Source organism: Grus americana, chromosome 4 (assembly GCF_028858705.1).
Source record: "Grus americana isolate bGruAme1 chromosome 4, bGruAme1.mat, whole genome shotgun sequence".
NCBI classification, from domain to species: Eukaryota; Metazoa; Chordata; class Aves; order Gruiformes; family Gruidae; genus Grus; species Grus americana.
Genome location: NC_072855.1, coordinates 31,013,946 through 31,035,630, shown reverse-complemented (window position 1 = coordinate 31,035,630; position 21,685 = coordinate 31,013,946). Strand labels below are relative to the sequence as shown.

At 39.6% G+C, this 21,685-nt stretch overlaps 1 protein-coding gene across 2 annotated transcripts; it reads left to right on the top strand.

Annotated features, from left to right (window-relative positions):
* The first annotated feature begins 3,237 nt into the window (after window positions 1-3,237).
* LONRF1 (LON peptidase N-terminal domain and ring finger 1) lies at window positions 3,238-21,190 on the top strand. 2 transcript variants are annotated; one of them, XM_054824517.1, is made up of 12 exons: window positions 3,240-4,137; window positions 9,353-9,471; window positions 11,921-12,043; window positions 12,652-12,798; window positions 13,816-14,053; window positions 14,139-14,229; window positions 15,032-15,146; window positions 15,726-15,847; window positions 17,007-17,165; window positions 17,280-17,442; window positions 17,819-17,971; window positions 19,495-21,190. In XM_054824517.1, the coding sequence occupies exons 1-12, from the start codon at window positions 3,513-3,515 to the stop codon at window positions 19,651-19,653; spliced, it is 2,214 nt and encodes a 737-aa protein (XP_054680492.1). In that variant the 5' UTR covers window positions 3,240-3,512; the 3' UTR covers window positions 19,654-21,190. The 2 variants fall into 2 exon arrangements, with proteins under 2 accessions (XP_054680493.1, XP_054680492.1); XM_054824518.1 differs by lacking the exon at window positions 17,007-17,165 and having other exon boundaries at window positions 3,238-4,137.
* Window positions 21,191-21,685: the final 495 nt, after the last annotated feature.

The following is a 21,685-nucleotide window of genomic DNA, read 5'->3' as shown; positions in this document are numbered from 1 at the left end:
AGCAGTTGTAAAATACTGTTCTACGGTAGGAAGGGGAAGAACAATTCCTGAAATCTGAACTCCACAATGGCATGGTTTTGTAGGGGTTTTTTAGGGTTGGGTTTGTTTGCCTTTTTTTTTTTTTTTGAAGTATCACTTATCTGACCCTACAAGAGAAAAAAAACAAATAGATTTTTGTGTGTGCACTATTTTTAATGGAGTGGTGGTGGAGCTGTGTGTGTTATCTAATCTAGCAAAAAGTTGCATGTCATTTTTTTCCCCCCTCTTACATAACTATCACATCTTGATGGTAACACAGTGAAAGATTAGAAAATTGGAGGTTTTTTCTTTTTAGTTAAATATGCCAAAAGTGAAATAATTCACCAAAACCCAAACTTGAAGAATCAACTGTAGCGCAAAGATATAAGAATGAACACACTGGGTAATATTAAGGTCCAACTAGGCCCAGTACCCTGTTTCCAACAGTGATCAAAATGAACGTCTAGAGAATAAGGATGAGGTGAATATAGTCAGATTTCTCCCTAAATAATCTCCCAGATTCCAGAGATATGTGTTTCAGGGATTTCCTGACACAAAAGTGATTATTTTTATGTAATGGATTCTTTTCTATGAACTTCTCTACACTCTTCTTGAACCCAGCTGTAGTATGCCAGGCTCCAAAATTACTTGACATCCAGAAGATTCCCTCTATTCTTGGAGCATACTGTTGGCATGTATTTAAGAACAAATTTGAAGTCTGTATCTTTAATCTAACGAATTTCAACAACTTTCTACAACACAGAACACACTTAAGCAAAAATCAATCTTCTGTCTATCTGAACCTAGACAATTTTTCTTTCTTCATGCATGGAAGCCCTGAGTTTCCAAGAGAGACCTAAGATAATACGAGCAACTGAATTTAGAGAACAGCATGTATCACAAACATTAGCAGACAGTAAGGGGTTACAGCAACAGTAAGTACTGCCAGCAGAAAGAGCCAGCTCTGAAGAAAAGTCCTAACTAAAGATAGATTTCTAAAACTGGAGGAAGCAGTGTCAAATGACAGGTTCCCTATCTCATCTATGCATCCATCCTACCCCAACTCCCATCTTTCACTGGTTTTGTTTTGAAGTGAAAGATGATGGGGAAAACCTCAACTCTTCTGTTGCAAGACCCCACAAGTATTTTGTTCCTGTACATTGGGAATTATGAAAAATAGCTGATTCTAGCTGACAATACTGCTTGAATCATCAGTATGAATGCTAACATATGAACCTTTATAAGAATCATTAGAAATGGCAATGGTGAAAAGAGGTTTTCATTTCTACTTCCTTTTAACTGATCCTGCAGAGGACAACCTTACTATTTAACTCCAGCTTTTTAAGGAAGTTCTACAACCCCCGGAACTTTGTCCTGGATTATTTTTCTCTTCAATTTCCATAGGTAATCTCATCTGAAACACAAAATAAACTACTGTTCTCTTTAATAATGGCCCACGGTGGTACTTTCAGTTTTACTTCTGTCCAAATTCTGTGCTTATCCCCGACACTTTGTGAAGGCTCAGCTCACACTTGCCATGTCTAAACCAGAATCCATAATCCATTCAAACCATTCATAATTCAAAACATTTTACCTCATCCCACCACTATTCAAGTTCACACTGCAGGCATCTCTTTTACTTTCATCTTTCCTTAGACTGTCGCTTCCTAACTTTTAATGAATAAAAGACTATCTTTCCTATCTCTTCATATTTAAAATATACCCATGTTCTCCCTCATATTTCAATACCATAACATCTTGTTTTCTTTGACTTTAGGAACTTGAAAGATACTGTAAAGGCAAAGGATGTGTTTTAGAGTGGATGAGTTCAGACAAAGCATCTGGATGTAAATCCAGATGTGTCTAGTTATTTCTACTCACGACATCTTTGCCTATAGCCCTCTTAACAGTATCTTCGGTATTACCCTTCAACCTGTCATACGTGAAATACAGCTGAAGACAAATATAGCTTTGTTCCTTTCATAAGGCCATAAATTAATTCTCCCGATCTGTACGTCTTGCCTTGAAGGTTTTAGAGGAACTGTTATATTTATCTGAGACTTCTGGATTTATGACAGCCTTCCAACTTAAAAAAGGTACCATAGCAACTCTAAATACATAGCACTTATGCAACAGACTTTAAGCTTTCACTAGAGGTAGACATACATCCGGAAACCCTAAACATTTCCCCATGAAAATGCACTGTGACTACTACTTCACTTAGGTAGAGCAGATCAGGTACTTCCCCAAAAGCACTCGACTTACTATTTTACACTCAGGGAAAACAAAGTTTACTGCACCAACTGGCTGTTCTGGCATAGCACATGCACAGCAGGTCTAAACAGTGAAAGCACCGGCCCCATCCTATGGGCATGCTGCATGAAGTGCTGGAAACGTTCGAGAAAAGAGGGAGAAACACATAAACCCTAAGGACAAAGAGCTTTTTCTTCACCTTGTAACTTTTATCGTGTTCTCCATTAAAAAAACTAACGCAGAAGGAAAATGGGCCAGTCCAAGGGGCTGGAGATGAGCGTGAGCGCCAGCCGCCGGGAGGGCGGCCGTGCGCGGGCTGCCCGGCAGGCACCCGCCAGGCGAAGCCTTCGGGGCCCCCCCCGCGCCGCTCGGACACCGGCTAGAGACCCCTCTCCCCGCCCCGGCTGCTCTATCCCTTCGCGCCGGGCCGCTTCCCCCCACCTCCCACCCGCCACCCAAGGGCGCTGCTACCGCCCGACCCCTGCGGCCGCTCCCGGGAGCCAACCCGGAGCCAGCGGGCCTGCCCCTTCTTCCCCGCCAAGCTCCCACTCTTCCCCCCCAGCCCCGCTAAGGCGCTCCCTCCCCGCCGCGCCGCGCCCCGCTCTCGCTCAGCCCCGGGGAGGGAAGGGTTGCGCCCAGCGCTGCGCTCCGACGGAGCGGGGGGCGGTGGCGGCGGGCCGTGAGGGGCACCAACGTAACGACACTCCCCCGACCGCCGGCCGGGCCTTCCCGCACGGGCCCGCCCCCTCCCCGGCCCCCCTCTCCCCCCGCGTGACTGACTCACTCCCTGGCCGCCCGGCGCCAGCCCCGCCCTCCCGCCCCGTTACGGCGCGCGCATGGCGCGGTGTTTTGTAACCTCCTTCTTAGCTTGTGCCCGCCTCCTTGCCCCGCCCCTACCGTGGCAGCGCCCGCCGCCAATGGCCAACCCGCCCGGCGGTCAGCTGACGCAGCGTTTTATGTAAGCCGGCGGGGTGAGGGCGCGCGACGGAGCAGTTTGAAAGGGGGCAGTGCTGGGCGCGCGCTGCCGCCTCCTTCTTTTTCTCCTCCTTGCAGGGCGGGGGACCGTGGCCCCGGGTCGCGCGCAGAGACGCGCACGTGACCCCCCCCGTTCTCCCCCGCCCGCGAGGGTGCCTTGCTTCCTCCTCTTCCCGGCGCCACCAGTGCCTCAGCGTCGTGCGCGGAGCCGAGCCCGCCGGTCGGAGCGAGAGGGCCACACCCCCCTTGCCGGAGCCGGGCAGCCGATGGCGTTCTCTCCCGTGACCGTGGGCTCGGAGGTGTCGCCGGAGCCAGGCGGTAGCGGGAGCCCGGGCGAAGAGGCGGATGGAGAGCGGGAGCTGCTGCCGCGGCCGGGCGAGAGGCTGGTGCCCGGGAACCGCCTGAAGGAAGTGGTGGGCGCGTCCTTGGCGTCGCTGTGCCTCGGCCCCCTCGCCGGACCTCAGCGCCTCGGGACCCTCGTGGACTGCCTGGTGCTGAACTACCGCCTGCGGCAGCGGCTGGGCTGGAGCCGGGACCGCGGGGCCGCGGCGGAGGGCGGGGGCGCGGCCGACGGACCGCTGCGCTGCTGCGGCTGCGGCAGGTTCCTGAGCGAGCCGGTCACTGTCCCGTGCGGGCACACCTACTGCCGCCGCTGTCTCCGGAGGGAGCTGCGAGCCCGCTGCCGCCGCTGCCGGGACTGGCTGTTGCCGGCGGGGGGCACCAGCACGGCCGCTGCCCCGCTGCGGACCAGCGTCGTCCTTAACCAGCTGGCGGAGAAGTGGTTCCCGGGCGAGTGCGAGAGGGCGAGGACGGGGAGCCGTCTGGAGGAGCTGCTGGCCCAGGGCTGCTTCCGAGAGGCTCTGGGCGCCGCCAGCCAGGCTCTGCGAACAGGTAAGGCTGGTGGGGAGCAGAGCAGGTTTTTCCTCCGCCCGGTCCCGCGGGCCCGAGCCGCGGACTGCCGCCTCGCTCGCCACCCTTGTCCCGGCGGGAGCCCGCCGAGCTGGTAGCGCAGGACGGCAGGCTCGGGGGTCTGGAAGCGTGGCGGGGTAGGGGGGTGTGCGTGCGTTTCCTTCCTGGCCTTCAGCCCCTCTCCCCTACTGCTGAGGCCGTCAGTGGCCGAAATGGACCGACAGAGAACATCCAAAGTTTTCTCGAGTTTTGCTGAGAGGATTCAAGGAACCTCCCCATCGTCTGGTGGAGTGGAGGGACCGATTGCGGGAGGCGTAGCTGTTTGGACCTCAGTTGAGCGTCAAGCCTGGTAGCGGGATACGCTTCAGAGGCATGGAGGAGCGTCCAACATGGGCTGCTTCATGTCTTCCCCCGACACGCTTTCGTGGGACTTGCTTACAGAAGAGTTTGTGAGCTTTGTTTGGTTTCATATTTAGAAATCACTCTGCACGGACAAGAGAAATTCTGTTGCTGTATTTAACCTTGTTTCCTGAGAGAGACCTATTTTCACAGTCTTAAGTGTCACCAAGACAATTCCCAATGGGCCGGGCCCAGTTGCATAAGCAGACAGGCATGGAGGGGGACAGGTTGTGTAATGGCAGTGACATCATAGGTGGGTGTGGTTGAAGTTTTATAATATACTGTTGAGAGAGGGTGCAAAGACGGGAGGTAGGGGCATGGTTTTAGACTATCCTATATTGTTCACACGCAGTATGTCTGGTACCATGAGTGCTTGAGATACAGTCAGTTTTTCAGAGTTTAGTCTTTGTAGAGGGAGTCAAATTTGTATGATTGATATACCTAGATGGATCCACTGACAGATTCCTTTGATGTTTTTATTCGACTATGGATTTTAACACCTGGTGACTTGTAGGGTTCCATTTTCATTTGTGCCATTTTATTTCTGTTCAGAAACTTAGGAATTAATATTTTTACAGATTAAGTGTATTACGTTTGTATAGTTGTCTGCAGCGGAGGAAAAAAAACCCAAAGCTTGCATAAGTCTAATCCTTTCAATCTGTTCTGGGGAGATACGTTAGATCTAGTTCCAGAATAAACTATTTTCAATGTAGATGGGATTAAATCTCAGATACATTTTATATACCTTTGGAATCTAATTTAAAGAGGTTCAGTTGTGGCCTTCAATTCTTTGTTATTTGCCCAGGTGTTTCCAAAATGTGGGATATGGGATAGATGTGACCTGAGAAAGTGGCTGATCTATTTTAAATCTTGGAACTGTAAGAAGCAGACTTTTTTTCTTTGTGTGTTCTGAACGACAGTATTGGCTCATACAAGTCACAAAGAAATGGAGTCAAAACTCAGTGGCCTTCAGGGTACAAACTGATGGATCCATTATTGATCACAAATGTTTACAGGGGTTCTGTTTCATGTTTCAAGATTGTTTTGAAAGAATAAAAGAGAAAATTATTTCTATAGATTCTAGTTTCTTTCTTTTATGGATTCAGCAATACCATTTAGATATCTATGGAGGAAGAATTTTAATTCCTTCTATTGTGAAGCTACATCTTAACTATTCCCAAATTTTAAAGCCAAAATTTATCAGATGTGATGCTTATCCACAATTTTATTATTCCAATTTAGTACATGTGCTAGATTTAAGTGCGAGAAGCTCAGTCTGAGATCCTTTGTACAGCTATTTCTTGTGTCTCCAGTCCTGAGAACTATTAATATTTCAATTATGTTCCAGGCATTCTGGTGAAGATAAAGAACTTCATGAATCAGAATGCAGATGTACATTAAATACCAGTTTAGAGCTGTGGGCTCACAACTACAAATTGAGGATGATTTCAGGCTAATAGAGAACTAATTAGGAGCTGCTGGTATACTTTCTGTCTTCCTCCAGAACACGAGTTCTTGAAAACACTTAGAGGTGGAAAAGACATAGTATAACAAATGTATTCATGTTTAAAATCATTCATGCTCTGTTTCAGTGTTTCCTCACTGCTGGTTCATCTCTGTTTCTTTTTAATGCAGATAGAGAGTTAAAAAAATATGATAAATGTAAATCTTATGTCCTAAATAAGGCATTAGCACTAAACCATTACTCATTTAGCATCTTTTCATAACTTTCTTACATTGCTTGAAACATCTGAAAGAGGAATATTTGCCATGGTGCTAAAGTGACTTTTGAAAAACATAAGGAATGTTAACATTCATATGGTTAATATAAGTCCTTGCATGGGTTGAAATGAAATAGTTTAGTTAAAGGAAGTCTATTGGATTAAAATCGAAGTGCAGCTTGTCTTTAATCAAGTATCCTGAAACACACAGCTAATAGGCTTGAGTTTGGTCTGAATCACAGGGTGTTCCTGCTGAAGTGGGCCTCAGGAGGTCTGTTGACCAATCAATCTCCCCTTCAAAGCAGAATAAACAGAGTTCAGAGCAGTTTGCTTAAGGTTTTGTCCAGCTGGACCCCTAAAACCTACAAGGATGAAGATTCCACAGCCTCCCTGGGCAACCTGCTCAAAAGTTAATTATCCTCTTAGTGACAAATTTTCTCCTTATTTCAAGTCAGAACTACCCTTGTTTCAGTTTATAACCATTGTCTCTTGTTGCCATGCACTTCAGTAAAGAGTCTTCTGGGTAGCCTCCTCTTGGATTCTGGAAGGCTATTGGGTTCCCCCAAGGCCTTCAGGAATTGTTTTCTGCTAAACAAGGCCATTTCTCTCAGCCTTTTCTTGTGGGTTGTGTGTTCCAATGCTTGATCACTGGGGTGATCTTATAGTACTATATTAATAAATACTGTGTCCTGAAGTTTTTCTGCATAGTGCTTGTAATGTGCGTATCTCTTCTTTTGAAGAATTTGATATATTTTTAAGAACCATACAAAAACCATGCAGGATCAGACCAGAGATGGTCCATTTATTGGTATGCTTATGCTGACAGTAGCCAGGAGCAGATGCCTTGGTAGTAGTATAAAAAAAGAACTCAAAATGAGTGGGTTTTTGTGTCTACACCTTTGTATACTTTCATATTAATGTAATAATAACTGGTATGCACAGTTCTGCACTGAAAGTACTTGATGTCTTTTTTTATTAAAATGATTTGTCTTTGGGTATGCTAGAAGTGAGTGATTTCTTTATTTACAATATATAGGGTTACTGAAATTGAAAATTCAAGCACAAGTGTTACTGCTCTGTTTAGTCTTTGGTCTAAGGATTTGAAATAGTTTTTCATCCTCCCTTTACGTGGCAAACATTAAAATACATACTGAAACATTGCAAAATGATGTTTTCACAATTACAAAGCCTAGAAATTAAATTATGGTTGCAAAATCAGACATATAAATTTAGATCTTTTGGTCTCGCAAATGTTTAGACTCAATTTGTTTTATTATTGATCATTCATTGGCAGTGTTTGTGTGTGTTCAGCAGCAGAGATGGGGTCCCAGTTCCTTGTTTTAGCTCTTTGTTTGGTACCAGTTCTATTGGGACCATGCTTTTCTCTTTGAAAAAGAAATGGACAGAATGTCCACCTGCCGTAGACTTGAACTCACATTTTTATCTTTGAACTACCCCTCACCCTCTCTCCAGAAAGGAAGGCTGGGGAGTTCCTCAGGTCATCTTCTATGCCTGAAAGTCTGAAAAAGATGAGCTCCCTCTGATCATGTGCAAATAGGTAGCTTATCGGAGAACAAAGACCAGCACTTACTGCTACCTCTGAAGAAAAGAATTTGGTTTAATACTAACTCTGCTGGACACCAAGGAGTCAAATACAACAGAATAAACGGTCTGAAGAGTTTGATCTGAGCTCCCCCTTACTAGGCTGTAACAGTCACAAAACATGAAGCCACAGGCAAGCAGGCTTCAGAGTTGTTCTGCTTGCAGAATTACCTGTTTAAGTTAGGCAATTTCCCAGACTTCTGTTAATACAAACATTTTATTATGTCTACAATAAAATAAAAAACAAACAAACCAGGTTTGGGAATATTTGTATTTGAAGGGAAACAGTTTCAGCTGTGAAATCTTGTGTCAGTTTTGATTTTCTTAACCCTTTCTTTTCCATTAAGGTCTTTTTACATGTAGCGTTGTGGATTTAAATACAAAGCAAAATGTTGGAATACATGGAAACATTGACCAGTCTGGCTTTTAAATGTAAAACAAGCTAATGTTAGAAATTATGAAAATTTAAACCAGACATTTCAAATAGACTAAGATAGAATATCAAATTGAAATTATCCCCCCCAAGAAAATCTTACTGAAACAAACTTAATACTAAAATTAAATAGTTCTTTACAGTAGACCAATGTTCGACTTTATTGAATAAAAAACACAGGTGTATTTAAAAAAGTCAGGAGCAAAGCAGTGTGCTGACATTTTTTTCAAGCAACAGCTACACTTAGTTGTGTTATGAAAACCATAGTTTTAGTGGCATGGAGATGGGTGTGCTTCCCATTTAGAGGTTGCTTTACTAAACGTGCAAAATGCTGTACGCTGGACATGCGAACTTGTCTTGACTGAACACACATTAATGTTTCCCCATTGCAGAATTTCCACTAGTGTAACTCCTTACAGCAGGGCTGCCGGCTGGTGCTAAAGGCTTTCTGGTATTTGCTATCTCTTTTCAGACCACATAGCAATAAAGCCTACTTCTGGTACTTACCAGATGGATACCATTGTGAAAGTGGCATCTGTATCTCCAGCCATAGTTGGAAGAGGTTGGATGTTATAAAAACAAATGACAGTGTAAAGAAAAACTTCAGCGTTCGAAACCAAACTTCATAATGCTTAGACTTTTTAATAAAAGTGCAGTGAATTCCCTGATTTCTGTGGTTTTGAATGGATGTACTGTAAAGCTAAAGTCTGTTTAGTCCTCAATTTTTTCTTGTCACAGCAGCACTGAACAATACTTTATTCTGTCAGCCTCAATGTTAGATTTTTTAAAAAATATATTTTCTTTTTGCTGCAAGATACAATAGAGGGTAAAAAATTTGATCTTTAGCTTGAAAGACATGAGCCTGGAATTACTGCCGCTTTTATTACCCAAACACTTGGGGGGGGGGGTGGAGAATGTACTCAGTAATTTTGAAAGTATGGTACAAAAAAGTGTAGTTATGACATACCACTATGAAAGCATATCTAATTAAAAATTACAGATTTCTGAATTATTAAAAATGTTACTTAATTTTTGTCTTCAGATTCCAGTGACTTGATGCTAAGAATTTACAGAGCTGAGTCATATGTTGGCCTCCAAGAATATAAAACAGCCATAGAAGATCTAAATTTTGTTATTTCTAAAATGCCAAATTGGCCAGAGGTAAGTTAATATGAACTCTTCATTTTTTCAAAATCTGTGTTTGTTTATAAAACTAATGAATTCTAATTTATACTTGCGTCAAGTTAAGAACCTAGATCAGCTACCTTAAACGTTATCTTGTAAGACATGCAGAATGCTAAAAGGTATCTTAGAATAGTTACTTATGAGACAGGCTGCTGATGTGTACAGGAGGTTAGAATTGATTGACAAATCCACTTGGAACTGTTAATTTAGCTTTCATCAAAAACTTCAGGTATTTTTATTTCATATCACAGGAGATGGTGTCTTTGGACGAAGGGTTAAGTGCAGTAGAACTGACTTCTTGGGAAGTATTATGAAGTACTTTTATGCTGTCTGTAGTTATTGATTATTTCTTTATAAGAACACTTCTATGTGTTCTCTTAGAAAAGTTATTAAATATTTACAAACTTAACTTCAGCTTAATGTTATTTGACTGGATGGTTGGCTGAAATTGTGCAGCCAGCTTTAATTGCTTGAAAGCAGAACTTCCAAGGCCCATACGTTTGGTTGATGTAATTGAGTTTTAAAATTTCTTATGCTATGTACAAGTTGGTCCTTTAAAAGCTCTGCATTTCCCTGAAGTGTTTATACTTTGATTGTATTTCCCAAAGTCAGAGCATTTTAAGCATTATCTCTTCCTTGAGAACATCACATGAGATGAGTGAGCACTCTTGCCAGTCAGGACTAGAATTCTTGGCTCTATGTTAAATCAACATTTCTCTCGTAGTTTTTGAGTTGTATTGGTAAAACAGTTTGCTATATAAATAGGACAACACAGTTTTCTTTTCCAAATGCTACCAAAGAGCCAAAAAATATTTAGTGCAAGCAGTAAATTATTTTGCAATAGTATTGGCTAAAAAAAAATGTAAGCATGTGTTTTGGTCCTTTTTTAGTGGCTGCAGTACTTGGAGTTGGGATAGTTTATGGTGATGTAACCTGTAACAGCTGGGGTTTGGGGGTTTTGTTTATTTGTTAATTTTTATTAAGATAAGGACACTTTGCTGTTTTGGTTTGGAAAGTTTTTCTTCAAAAAGCCTGAAAAAACTCAGTGGGAACTGAGCTTTACAAATAGTGCAGGCAGCTGGGGAGTCACTGGCCTTCAGATCTGTAAGATAACTGCATATTGCAGGGCTGTCTAAACTCTGAGCACAGCAGGAGCAGCAAGATCTTGCCACACAAGGGGAAATAACTGCTGCTGTCTTGATCTCTTCTGTGTTCAGTTCCATGGCTACTGTAAATTCAGAGAGCATTCTACTTTTCACCTCTCAGCATTGGTAGTACTGTCTACTTTTTTCTGTATGTTTGGAAAGAAACGTCACTTCACTTAACTGAGCTTGGTTTGATGGATTCCTCTAACAATCCTTACCTCTGTAGGAAAGTAAACTGTCTGTAAGAGGAAGATTAGCATACTTTCCTTCTTCAGGAAACACCTAAATGAAATTGCTCAAATCCATCAAAGGTGATGCATGCCCTCATCTGACAGCCTTGTTTAACAGACTCTACTGTTACTGGCAGTCATTCTGCAGGATCAGCGCTCTGGGTTTTGGGATTCTTGGGTTTGGGGTTTTTGTTGGGTGGGTTTTTTTGGTTTTTTTTTTTTAAATGCAGTTTTCTGGCCCATTATCCAAAATCTTATATGCAGCTAGATGTTGTTGTTTTATCTAACTTCTGTTAGATAACTTGTTTTTATCTAACTTGTATTTATATTACTGCAAATGCAACTTTTTAAAATTGAGATGTCGGGTAAGGGACTTCTTAGTGCCAACGTCATATAGTTATAGGCAGGTTCAGCAAAATTCAGTAGTCTTTTCTCCCCTTTTTTGTAGTAAACAAATACTTTTTTTCCCTACCTGCTGTCTAGTGTTCAAGAACAAAATATAGTTGGAGGAAGCAATTCCAAAAATGCATTGCTTTGTGTTAAGAATATAGATTAAGATGTATGTAAGGGATGTATGGTTGTGTGGATTGTTTTCTTTGTAGTTACCCTTCTCCTGGAGGCTGGAACCATAAAGCTTTTTAATGGAACAAAGGGCAAAAACAGTATCCTGTAAGCTGTTGTATGAGGTTATGTAATAATTTGCATTTCATGTCCCTCTTCTTCCCCTCCAAAGGCTCGCAGAAAGGGAAGATTAAAGCTTTTTGTGAATTCCGCAGTAGTCAGATTTTTAACCCTTCATGTAAGCCAAAACAAATTAACTGGAGGGAGACTAATGCCAGCCTATCTCATGATTCTTTTCAAATGCTGTAGGGGATGTACGCTAGACAAGGCATATAGATCATCCATGCTGTGCACAGCTGAAGTTTTTTAAAGAGCTACATTCTTTTTGTCATTGAGAGTTCTATTTCTAACTCTGATGTAATGCCTGTAAGCTGAATACTGCAGTTCTATATGCTCTCTAGAAATGTCTTGATGGTATCTGTTTTTCAGGTCTACTTCCAGAAAGGAAAAGTGCTGCAAGACTCTGGCTTTGTAGGTGATGCCTTACAACTGTTTCTACAGTGCTTAGCCCTTGATGAGGACTTTCTTCCAGCCAAGCTAGAAGTAGAAAGGGTAATTTTATTTATGAAACTGGATTACTATCTCTGACTTAGTTTCTTTATAAAGCTTCCATTATAGTAGACTTTGAGCATCTAAAAATCTTCAATACATACAGAGAAGGTTCAGGTGGCAGATTAGCTCCTTTCAAGATAGATCATACTATGTTGAAGAGATAATCCTAACATACAACTTTTAAGTACACATTTCAAAGTACCTATGCTTCTGAAGTTACTAAATGAAAATCTAGAAAACTGGAAAGCAGGCAGCAAGTTAAATATTCTATGTTGAACTCTTTTGTGCCCAGAGCACAACATTTTTTCTTTGTTAATAAAAATTTACATTGAAAAACTGCATGATAATGAATTGTAATGTCTAACTCTGTTCGAAGAGCTCACTCTTGTAGTAGAAAAGGTTTCTAGATAAATTTCTTTTTAGTAATATAGATATGTAGGTTTATACTTGTTCTCAACTGATCTTTCTCAGTTACTGCTTAGATAAAGCTCTATTTATGAGGATAACTTCATATAGATTAAATTCTTATTTTTAGTATGTAGTTTTATGGAAAAGGATCTAGACATAGCTTTATTATTGTTATGAACATTTAGCTGTTTGTTTTCTAGACATTGTGTGATGTGCTGTCACCAGAGAAGTTAGGAGAGAGTCTGAAGGAATCTGCTTGGAATTCACCACATATTCGAAATAAACCTTTTATACTTGGTTCTGAGGTGGCTGAATCTTACTGCAACTTACAGCTTTGTCCTGAGCAGGTAATAAAAGCTATAGGATAACTTTTCTCTTTTGCTGATATGCAAACATCAGATGTTCCGATATCTTTCTTTATCATACTTACTTTCCAGCCTAAATGCTGACTTACTATAATTGGCTAAATTAGAAGAAAAGAATTGTGGGTTTGGGAGTAATGTATTTTCATTGGGAGCATTAAGACTCCTCATTCCAGTGAACAACTTATTAGAAGGTACTGAGATTTCATATTAGTGACTTTAAAATAGAGAGAAATATAGTCTTTCTTCTCTTTGAAGCAGATGAAGATTTTTAAATTGTTAATGCTAAGCAAATTTGAATACTGTCTTGATATATCAAATTCCTCTAGTTAATTAATGAACTAACTGTGGGTATGTCCTGGTTTCAGCTGAGGTAAAGTTAATTTTCTTCCTAGCAGCTGGTATAGTGGTGTGTTTGGGATTTAGGATGAGAATAATGTTGATAACACGCTGATGTTTTAGTTGTCATCAAGCAGTCAGGGCCTTTTCAGCTTCTCATACTGCCCTGCCAATGAGAAGGTGGGGGGGTACCCAAGAAGCTGGGAGGGGACACAGCCAGGGCAGCTGACTGAAACTGACCAAAGGGATATTCCATACCATGTGTCATGTTCCATATATAACTGGGGGGTGGGCCAGGAGGCGGTTCAGCTCAAGAACTAGCTGAGCATTGGTTTCAGGTGGTAAGCAATTGTGCTGTGCATCACTTGTTTTGTATATCTTTTTATCATTATTATTATTATTAGTCTCTTCTGTCCTAGTAAACTGTCTTTATCTCAACCCACAATTTTTACTTTTTTTCTTTTTTTTTTTTTCCTTTTTGATTCCCCTATACCAATGGGAAGGAGGGGTGTGAGCAAATGGTTGTGTGGTTGTTTTAGCTACCTGCCTGGTTAAATCACAACAGGGTATCAGTTTGACTTGTATATCTTTGCATGTTCACATCTTACATGCTTAGATTTGTGTTACTTTTTAAGTACAGTTCAGTTCATCTTATTATTGTAGAGTTTAGGAGGATCAGAGGTACTGGAACCTGTCAGTGGAAGCTTAAATCGTGCACAATCTGCCCATGCTCTTAACTCATCAAAAGACCTTGCCAAGGAAGATGGCTTAAAGAGAGTGTCTTCTGAACCCCTTCTCTCTGGCCAAGTAAAAGGTGCTTTGTTGAAAAGAAAGCTCTCCTTTTCAGAACAGGATATGGTTGTATGTGAAGATGGAAGAAACAAACACAAAAAGCAAGGAGGTAAACAGTCGCTTACTTTGAAATGTAAAGCATATACTGTCTTGTGCCTTTCTTTGAAGGAGTGTTTTGTCTTGCTTTTCCTTAGAAAGTACAAAAAGGGACATGACACTGGCTTTTGGAACAATTCCAGGGGATTTGATTGATGTATCAGATTTTGAGTGCTCTCTATGTATGAGGTAAGATTTCCTCCTTGATTCAATATTTCCGTGTTAGATGCTTGGCCACATATCTGTTACACATGTAAGTACCTCAATTTATAGGTTGTGATGAGTTCTGATATAAGTCAGTAATTTTCAGCCTTCCTCTATCCCTGCAGTTAAATGCTTATTTAAATGTGTCACTTGCTATAGTGCTATATAACACAGTATTATTTTAATCAAGCTGCCTTTTAAATTAAACTTTTTAACTAGTAATGTAAAAAGGACAGGTTCTTTTGAGGTTAAGTATTAGAGGGGTTTTTTTCAGTCAGTAAAACTATTTAACTTGTCTAAGCATTAGCCTTCCCAAAATAAGTATTGCCTGTGAACCTCATTATTTGTCTAGGAGATACGGATACTTCAGAATGTTAGCCTACTTAAATGTAGCTGATGTATTAAAAACCTCTAATTGAGTCATCTTGGTTTTAAGAATAAATACCTTAAAACATATGGTATATACTAAACTGTCCATAGTTATGTTACTAGTATGTAATACTGCTATTAAAACAACTTAGCTCCTCAAAGAATCACTTAATTTTGCGTGTTCTGAATCTCTAGTGAGACCAAAATCTTTATACATTGGGATAAATGTTTAGATATTTAGAATGTTGAAATGTGTCCAGATTCATCAGAAAACTCAAAAAAAATGAGTAATGCAGTGGGAAATGGAAACAAACTCTGGTATAGGGGAAAAAGTAGCATAAGGAGACATGGGATTAATTTTCTCTGCCTTGTTACACAGGTTTGCCATGGTATCTAACTTTTAATAACTTTGTTTCAGGCTATTCTTTGAGCCAGTGACAACCCCTTGTGGACATACTTTTTGCAAAGGTTGCTTGGAACGGTGTTTAGACCATGCTCCTCAGTGTCCACTCTGTAAGGAGAGTTTGAAAGAGGTACTGTTTCTCAGTAGAGCTCACAAACACAAATATTGTATCATTTTAAAGACTATTTCACTTAAACGCAACAACTTGGATTCATTTGGGTTGTGGATTTCTGCTAGAAAGGAAAAACTTGAGACAAACTTTGTCAATACAAGTTGATTAAGTTTCCCTCAGGGTCTTAGAAGGCTTATGTTTCTGTGACCATCTACTTTATTGGTGTAATTAAATCTTGAGTAAACTTTGGTAACTATTCAGTAAAACCTCTCTGTGATTTCTATACACTTTCCTTATTTGTATGGTTGTATAACCTGGGAAATCAATGCTGTCTCTGTTAAGCATAGAAATACAGTGTTAGACACTGAAGTTGTCAGACACCAAGAACTAAAATAGAGAATCTATTTTCAAGTATTAGAGTAACGTTAGGTGTTATGTACTGAAACATAAGAACCTCAGCACTGTAAGTTTTTATGGATTTAAATCTAATTTATGACACATTTCGTATATCATGGCTTTAAATAAAAGCTGCATTTTCTCAAGTCTTTTGTTAATATATATGAAAAGAAATATTAACGTTTTTTAAATTGCTTACAGTACCTTGCAAGCAGAAAATACAGCATCACAGAACTGCTAGAGGAATTAATAATGAAATATTTGGCTGATGAATTACATGAGAGAAAAAGAATTCATGCTGAAGAAACAGCTGAACACTCAAAGTAAGTTTGCTGTCTTTTATCTAGAAAACTCGAGAGATGAGTATGGAAAACATTTTTAGAAATGTTTTATAATTTCTGTGGTTATTAATAATGGCACATTATGGATGCAAGAAGGAGTATAAAGACATGTTAATTTGGTGTCTTAAATGTGTATTTCATAAAATTAACTACTCTGGAAATAAAAAAAATCACACTTTGATAGTAGTAATGTGAGGCTTTTAAATTCTCTACAAAATGTATTTGTCTTTCTGTTTCTCTTTCTGTGTGCACTGTTGTGGAGCTTCAGTTTTAGCTTTGCTGCTGTTTATGGAATTGTCCTCCTGAGTTGGCTGCAGAGTCTCAGATACTTGAATTTCTTTCAAAGCAATTCATGTTAGACATTAATTGTATAAAGGTAGATGTGATGGAAAGAAATCGTTGGGATTTCTTTTGTAATCTTGATGTTTATCTCTAGTAGTATCTTCAGATAGATAAAGCATCAGGTACTTGTAGATAGGAATGTTGGAAAACTATTTAAAACTATAGCTCATGCTATAACAGAATCCATACATTAGAATTATGTTTTATAGTCTGAAAGGTATTAAAATTAAATACCTGGTAATGTTTTAATGCTAACTTGTTTGTAGCAACTGTACATACTTGATAAAATAGCATGTTTTTCAGTTAGGCCTGCTGAGGCATATTGCAAGGTAAAAATTATACCCTGGTTTGCATCTTGTCATCTGGAGTCTGTCATTGAAAATAAGCTAAATAGTGACCTAGCTACTATGTAGTTACTGCTACATCTTTCTAGTTCCAGGAAAACTGTGACTCTGAGGGCATAATGGTTTGTATGGCTCAAACTAAAACAAAAAGGAAAAAATAACTAAACCTCTGTCCTCAAAACAAACCCCTTCATTTACTGACTAGATACTAACTAGATAACTATGATGTTTACTGTCCACTATGTATTCAAATCTTTACATAGGTATTCAGTCACTGTTATTAGTATGTATGTTTATTGTAGATGAAAGTTATTATGATGTGCTTATTATTAAACTTTGAAGAGAGTGCTTTATGACCTCAAATATAGCAGACATACTGAAAAAAATGTATCGTCTCAGATAGTTCAGTGACTTGATTTTTAAAGCCACATATTTCTTTTGATGTTCTCTTGAAGCTTGACCAAGAATGTTCCAATGTTTGTTTGCACTATGGCATATCCTACTGTGCCTTGCCCTCTACATGTGTTTGAGCCAAGATACAGACTAATGATTCGCAGAAGTATGGAAACTGGGACTAAACAGTTTGGGATGTGTATAAGTGATTCTCAAAATGGGTAGGTTTACATCCTGATTTTAAGCTTCTCATATCTTATGTCTTTTTTTTTAATTATAAAGAAGTGTCCTTTCCGAAGTGTGTAATTGCGTTACTGACAAGGTCTTTTTTCTAGCTTTGCAGATTATGGATGCATGCTGCAAATTAGGAACGTTCATTTTCTACCTGATGGACGGTCTGTTGTTGATACAGTTGGTGGAAAGAGATTTAGAGTTTTACAGAGAGGGATGAAAGATGGTTATTGCACTGCAGACATTGAATATTTGGAAGATGTTAAGGTATCCAGAATGCTGTATAAATACTCACTAGTATTAATATCTGAAGATTTTTGCTTCATTTGTTCTTGAGAGCTCTGTTTCAGATTTTTAGGTCCCTAGACAACTGGAAGATTCAGTGCAAGCACATGGAAGAAATGGAAGTTAGCTTAATTTTTTAAATTATTGTTATCATAAAGCAACAAAGAAAAACTATGGGTTTTGTTCGAACAATAGATTCAAGCTGTAACTTTTTAAAATATCGCGGGACTTCAAGGTTTAGGAGAATGCAAGAAATGTATCTAAATATAGTTGAAATTGATTTTTTTAATTATTTTAGCTTAAACACCTTAATTGTTTCTCTATCTCTAATGATATTGTCGTAACATTCCTCCTGTAGGTTGCTGATGAAGAGCAACTAAAGAAACTGAGAGAACTTCACAATTTTGTTTACAATCAGGCCTGCAGTTGGTTCCAAAATTTAAGAAACAAATTTCGCACTCAAATTCTTCAGCACTTTGGGCCAATGCCTGACAGGGAGGAAAATATACAGGTGAGACATCATTTAATATCAATTACTAGGGGCTTATTTCTAAAAATAAAACCCCTGTGAACAACTGCTAAACATTAAAAGAAGAAAAAACCCACTTTTTTTCCCAACTTTGAAGGCATAAGGCTTGCATCTTGTTTCTCTTATGAACAGCAAAAGGCAATTCTGTCACTGTTCAACAGTTTTTGTGGGAAAGGATGATATGCTGCCGTGGAGATAAAACTAGTAAACTGAGAACACAAGTTCTCAGTTCCAGTAGCATTTTAAACTGTTGTTTTGTGTAAAGCTGTTAGAATTAAAATGGGAAATAATGTATTTTCTTCTCTGTGACACGTGCAGGTAGTAATCTTCAAAGAGGTAATCACAAATAACACTTTCTTCCTTTCTGAGCTAGTGCCATAAACCGCTGCAGCTGCTAGTATTTGACAAATGTTGCTTAAGAAACTAACTGCAGCAATCTATTTTAATGGTTATTATAAACATTTAATGAAGGTTGGTGGGATCCTGAGAGAGCGAAGGCTGGAGAAAAGTAACATTTAAAAATACGTAAAATTGGCTTTCAAAGTGGAATTACATATGAAGTGGGACCTTATGAAAGCCTGTCCCTCACCCATCTGCTACATGCTTCTATGAGACTATATTAATGGATCTGGGAGGACTGTAGTTGCTGTGGAGGCCTGTGCGTGAATTCAGAAATTATTTTAGAACAGTTTAGTAAAAAAACAGATTTAAAACATGCTAGGAAAGAGGAGTAAGTGTGCAAACCCAGGATAACTAGCAGGGCAGTGATACTGTGGGTATGTACCTGAGATTTATAATAGAACACAAATGTGTCAGCCGTGTGATCCAAATGCAAGGGAAGAAATGTCACCCTGGAGTGTTCCACTACCAGTAATATTTTTGCAAGTCATTTGATGTAATTAATTGTCTCTGCAGTGATAGGACCTCTGCTGAGGAGTGTTATGTCCAGTTCTTGACATGACATCTAAGGCTTGGTGTAGAGAACTGGATAAGGTACAGGAAAAAGTTACAGAGTATGTTTTATCAACTTACAAGACGCTGATTAAGTAGTCCTGCTCTGTCTAGGAGGTAATGAGAAGGGCATGGAATTGGGAGGTGATAGAGGAGTCCTTCAAATATAACAAAGACAATGAAATGAAAGCATTAGGCTTCAAGAATATTCAAGCCGCAAGAATAGCATGATAAGTAATGGCTTTAGTTTTTAATCAGGGAGCTTTGTTATTAGGTGACTGTCCTACACTTTGCCATCTTTTCCCAAGGGAGCTATGAGCTTCCTTTGTTGTCTTAAAAATAATTGCTTTATCAAGCTTAGTTTAAGTGTACTTTATTTGACTGCTCAGTTGAGATCCCTTCAGAACCCTTTGAATCTCATGGATCTGGAATTATGTAATTAGTGTCAAACTTTAAACTGGTCTTTGTCATTGACAGCTTTGTCTTTTGACGTCTTTGTGTTAGTCAACTATACTACATTGGTTATGAGTAACCAACTTAACTTTTATTTTTAGGCAATGCCCAATGGTCCTGCTTGGTGTTGGTGGCTTCTGGCTGTTCTCCCAGTAGACCCCAGATACCAGCTGTCAGTTCTCTCCATGATGTCTTTAAAAGACCGTCTGATAAAAATCCAACATATACTCACATATTTTTCTAGAGACCAGTCCAAGTGACTAACTGCCTGGGTCTTCCTGAAAAGATACTCCGTTCTGGTTGTAGTAGCAGCTGGAATTTTTGCTGCCTTTGCACATCTAGCGCTGGTTTGAGAAGTGTAATGGAACTGCTTTTTCTCTCTCCTCCCCACCCTCCCGACTTCCTGAACCACGTGGTTCTTTGAATGCACACTTTCCTCAACTATGAGAGAAGACCACTGATGATTGCACAAAGTCAACCCAGCTAGATATGTTTTTCACGTTACCTACATTACTATTTGCACTATGTAGAAGAGAACCTTTTTGAGACTTGATCATTTTAGCCACTGACTCTTTAAAGCTGTGGGAATTGGATGACTTAAGGCTGACAGTCCAAGTTTACAACATTGAGGAGGTATTAAAGGTTTTGCAAATGTTTGCCTCATACAACTGTTCTTTTGCTGTTTGCACAAATATTTGAAATATAGTATTGAATGTCACTGTTGGATATTACTACTCTTGTTGAATTATCTTGACCATGAATATGGCAGAGATTTTTAAGTTATCTTGTAAATGTATGCATCACAAAACAGGTGACATTATGAACTGTATGCTGAACTGAGAGCCAATTTTAAGGAACAAATGCAAAAAAAGGTACTTCTGTCTAAAAATACTTAAACTGTGAATATGGTTTACATACCTAGGCCTGTACGTGTTAGAGGAAGCTGAAAACTAAATGCTAGTACTGGGCTTTTCAGGCTGGCTGTTCTTCCAGAGCACGCACCTAATTTATATAGCTTAGAAGAAGAAATCTTAGAGTGTGCGTGTGTGTATTGGGGATTGTGCATCCAGGATTTAAAAGCTTAAAGTTTTATTTGAACTTCTTCAGTTGGTGCAAATGTGAGTTCTATGCCTTATTCATATCGATAGTAGAGCACACTGCAGTGGCAAGGTTAGCATCATGCTGCCAATAGGTACTTTTTGTAATTAAAGATTTGCATATTTGTGAATATGTCTGATACTGGCTTTCTTGTATGTAAATCATTTGTAAAATATTTCTTAAATTTTGCTTTTGCTAATATATTTAATTTTCAATAAAAGCTAAAAGTTTGTATATTTTTAACTTTATCAAAACCTACAAATCACTTTCATTTTCCATGTGCTTCTATTCTGGGATCTTAAGTAAATCCAGAAGCAGCTGTTTAACCTACATCAAGGTTGTGGGCACTTCATGATGTAATTGGTATGTACCTAACCTGTTTCTGATTATAGTACCTGTCTCTGATTATTGGTCAGACAAGTGTTTTGCTGGTGTCCTGCTTTTGTATGTACTTTGTTTAAATTAAGGTGGTTTCAGGTATGAAGTTTGCATTTCACAAAACTTAAATGTTGTGGGAAACTGTTCTAGCAGAACAGTCAGGTATTTCAGACTTGCTAATCAGATGCTCTGGCTGCCTTCTCTTCTGGAGTTTAAGGCTTGAGATATTACAGGAACCCAAAATCTGCTGGATCATTTTTAATGTGGGCTTCTACCTAGGATAAATTTCCCCTTTCTTGTATGAATAAAGTCCTGAATTAATATTTGGAAAGCTTTATTTGTGTAATAAAAAAGAGGAGATCCCCTATTTCTCTACTTCAGTATCGTATAACCGTAGAAACTTAATCTTTTTATCACCATGATCTTAAGAATGCAGGAGACAGGCTTGTTGTTTTTTTTTTTTCTTGACAGGAAAAAGTCCCTGTAGCCAGGCTTGAAATACCCAAATAATCTAGTGGTAAATTTTTTTCTTGCCAAGAGCTTCAGTTTTGAAATTGAGTATTCCCTAGTGTGCTGGAAGATGTGGCTTCTAGGTGTTTTTATACATTCCCATGACTTTTTAATAAAATAAAAATTCAGATAAAGTGTCAGTTGGCTTGCACCGTCCGTGCATGTGTTGGTTCTACTTCTGGAATTGTAAACCATGTAAGAGCAAACTTTATTAAAAAGAAATAGCAACAACAACAAAAGCAAAGTTACTGTGATTAACAAATGCTGCATTAAGACTGATCGTAAATACTACTCTTCAGTAACTCT

Excerpts from the sequence above, each read along its gene's own strand:
- LONRF1 (XM_054824517.1), top strand. The coding sequence starts at position 3,513 with ATGGCGTTCTCTCCCGTGACCGTGGGCTCGGAGGTGTCGCCGGAGCCA. Across the intron at positions 9,472-11,920 it reads AAATGCCAAATTGGCCAGAG|GTCTACTTCCAGAAAGGAAA; the intron begins GTAAGTTAATAT and ends TCTGTTTTTCAG. Across the intron at positions 15,147-15,725 it reads GTAAGGAGAGTTTGAAAGAG|TACCTTGCAAGCAGAAAATA; the intron begins GTACTGTTTCTC and ends AATTGCTTACAG.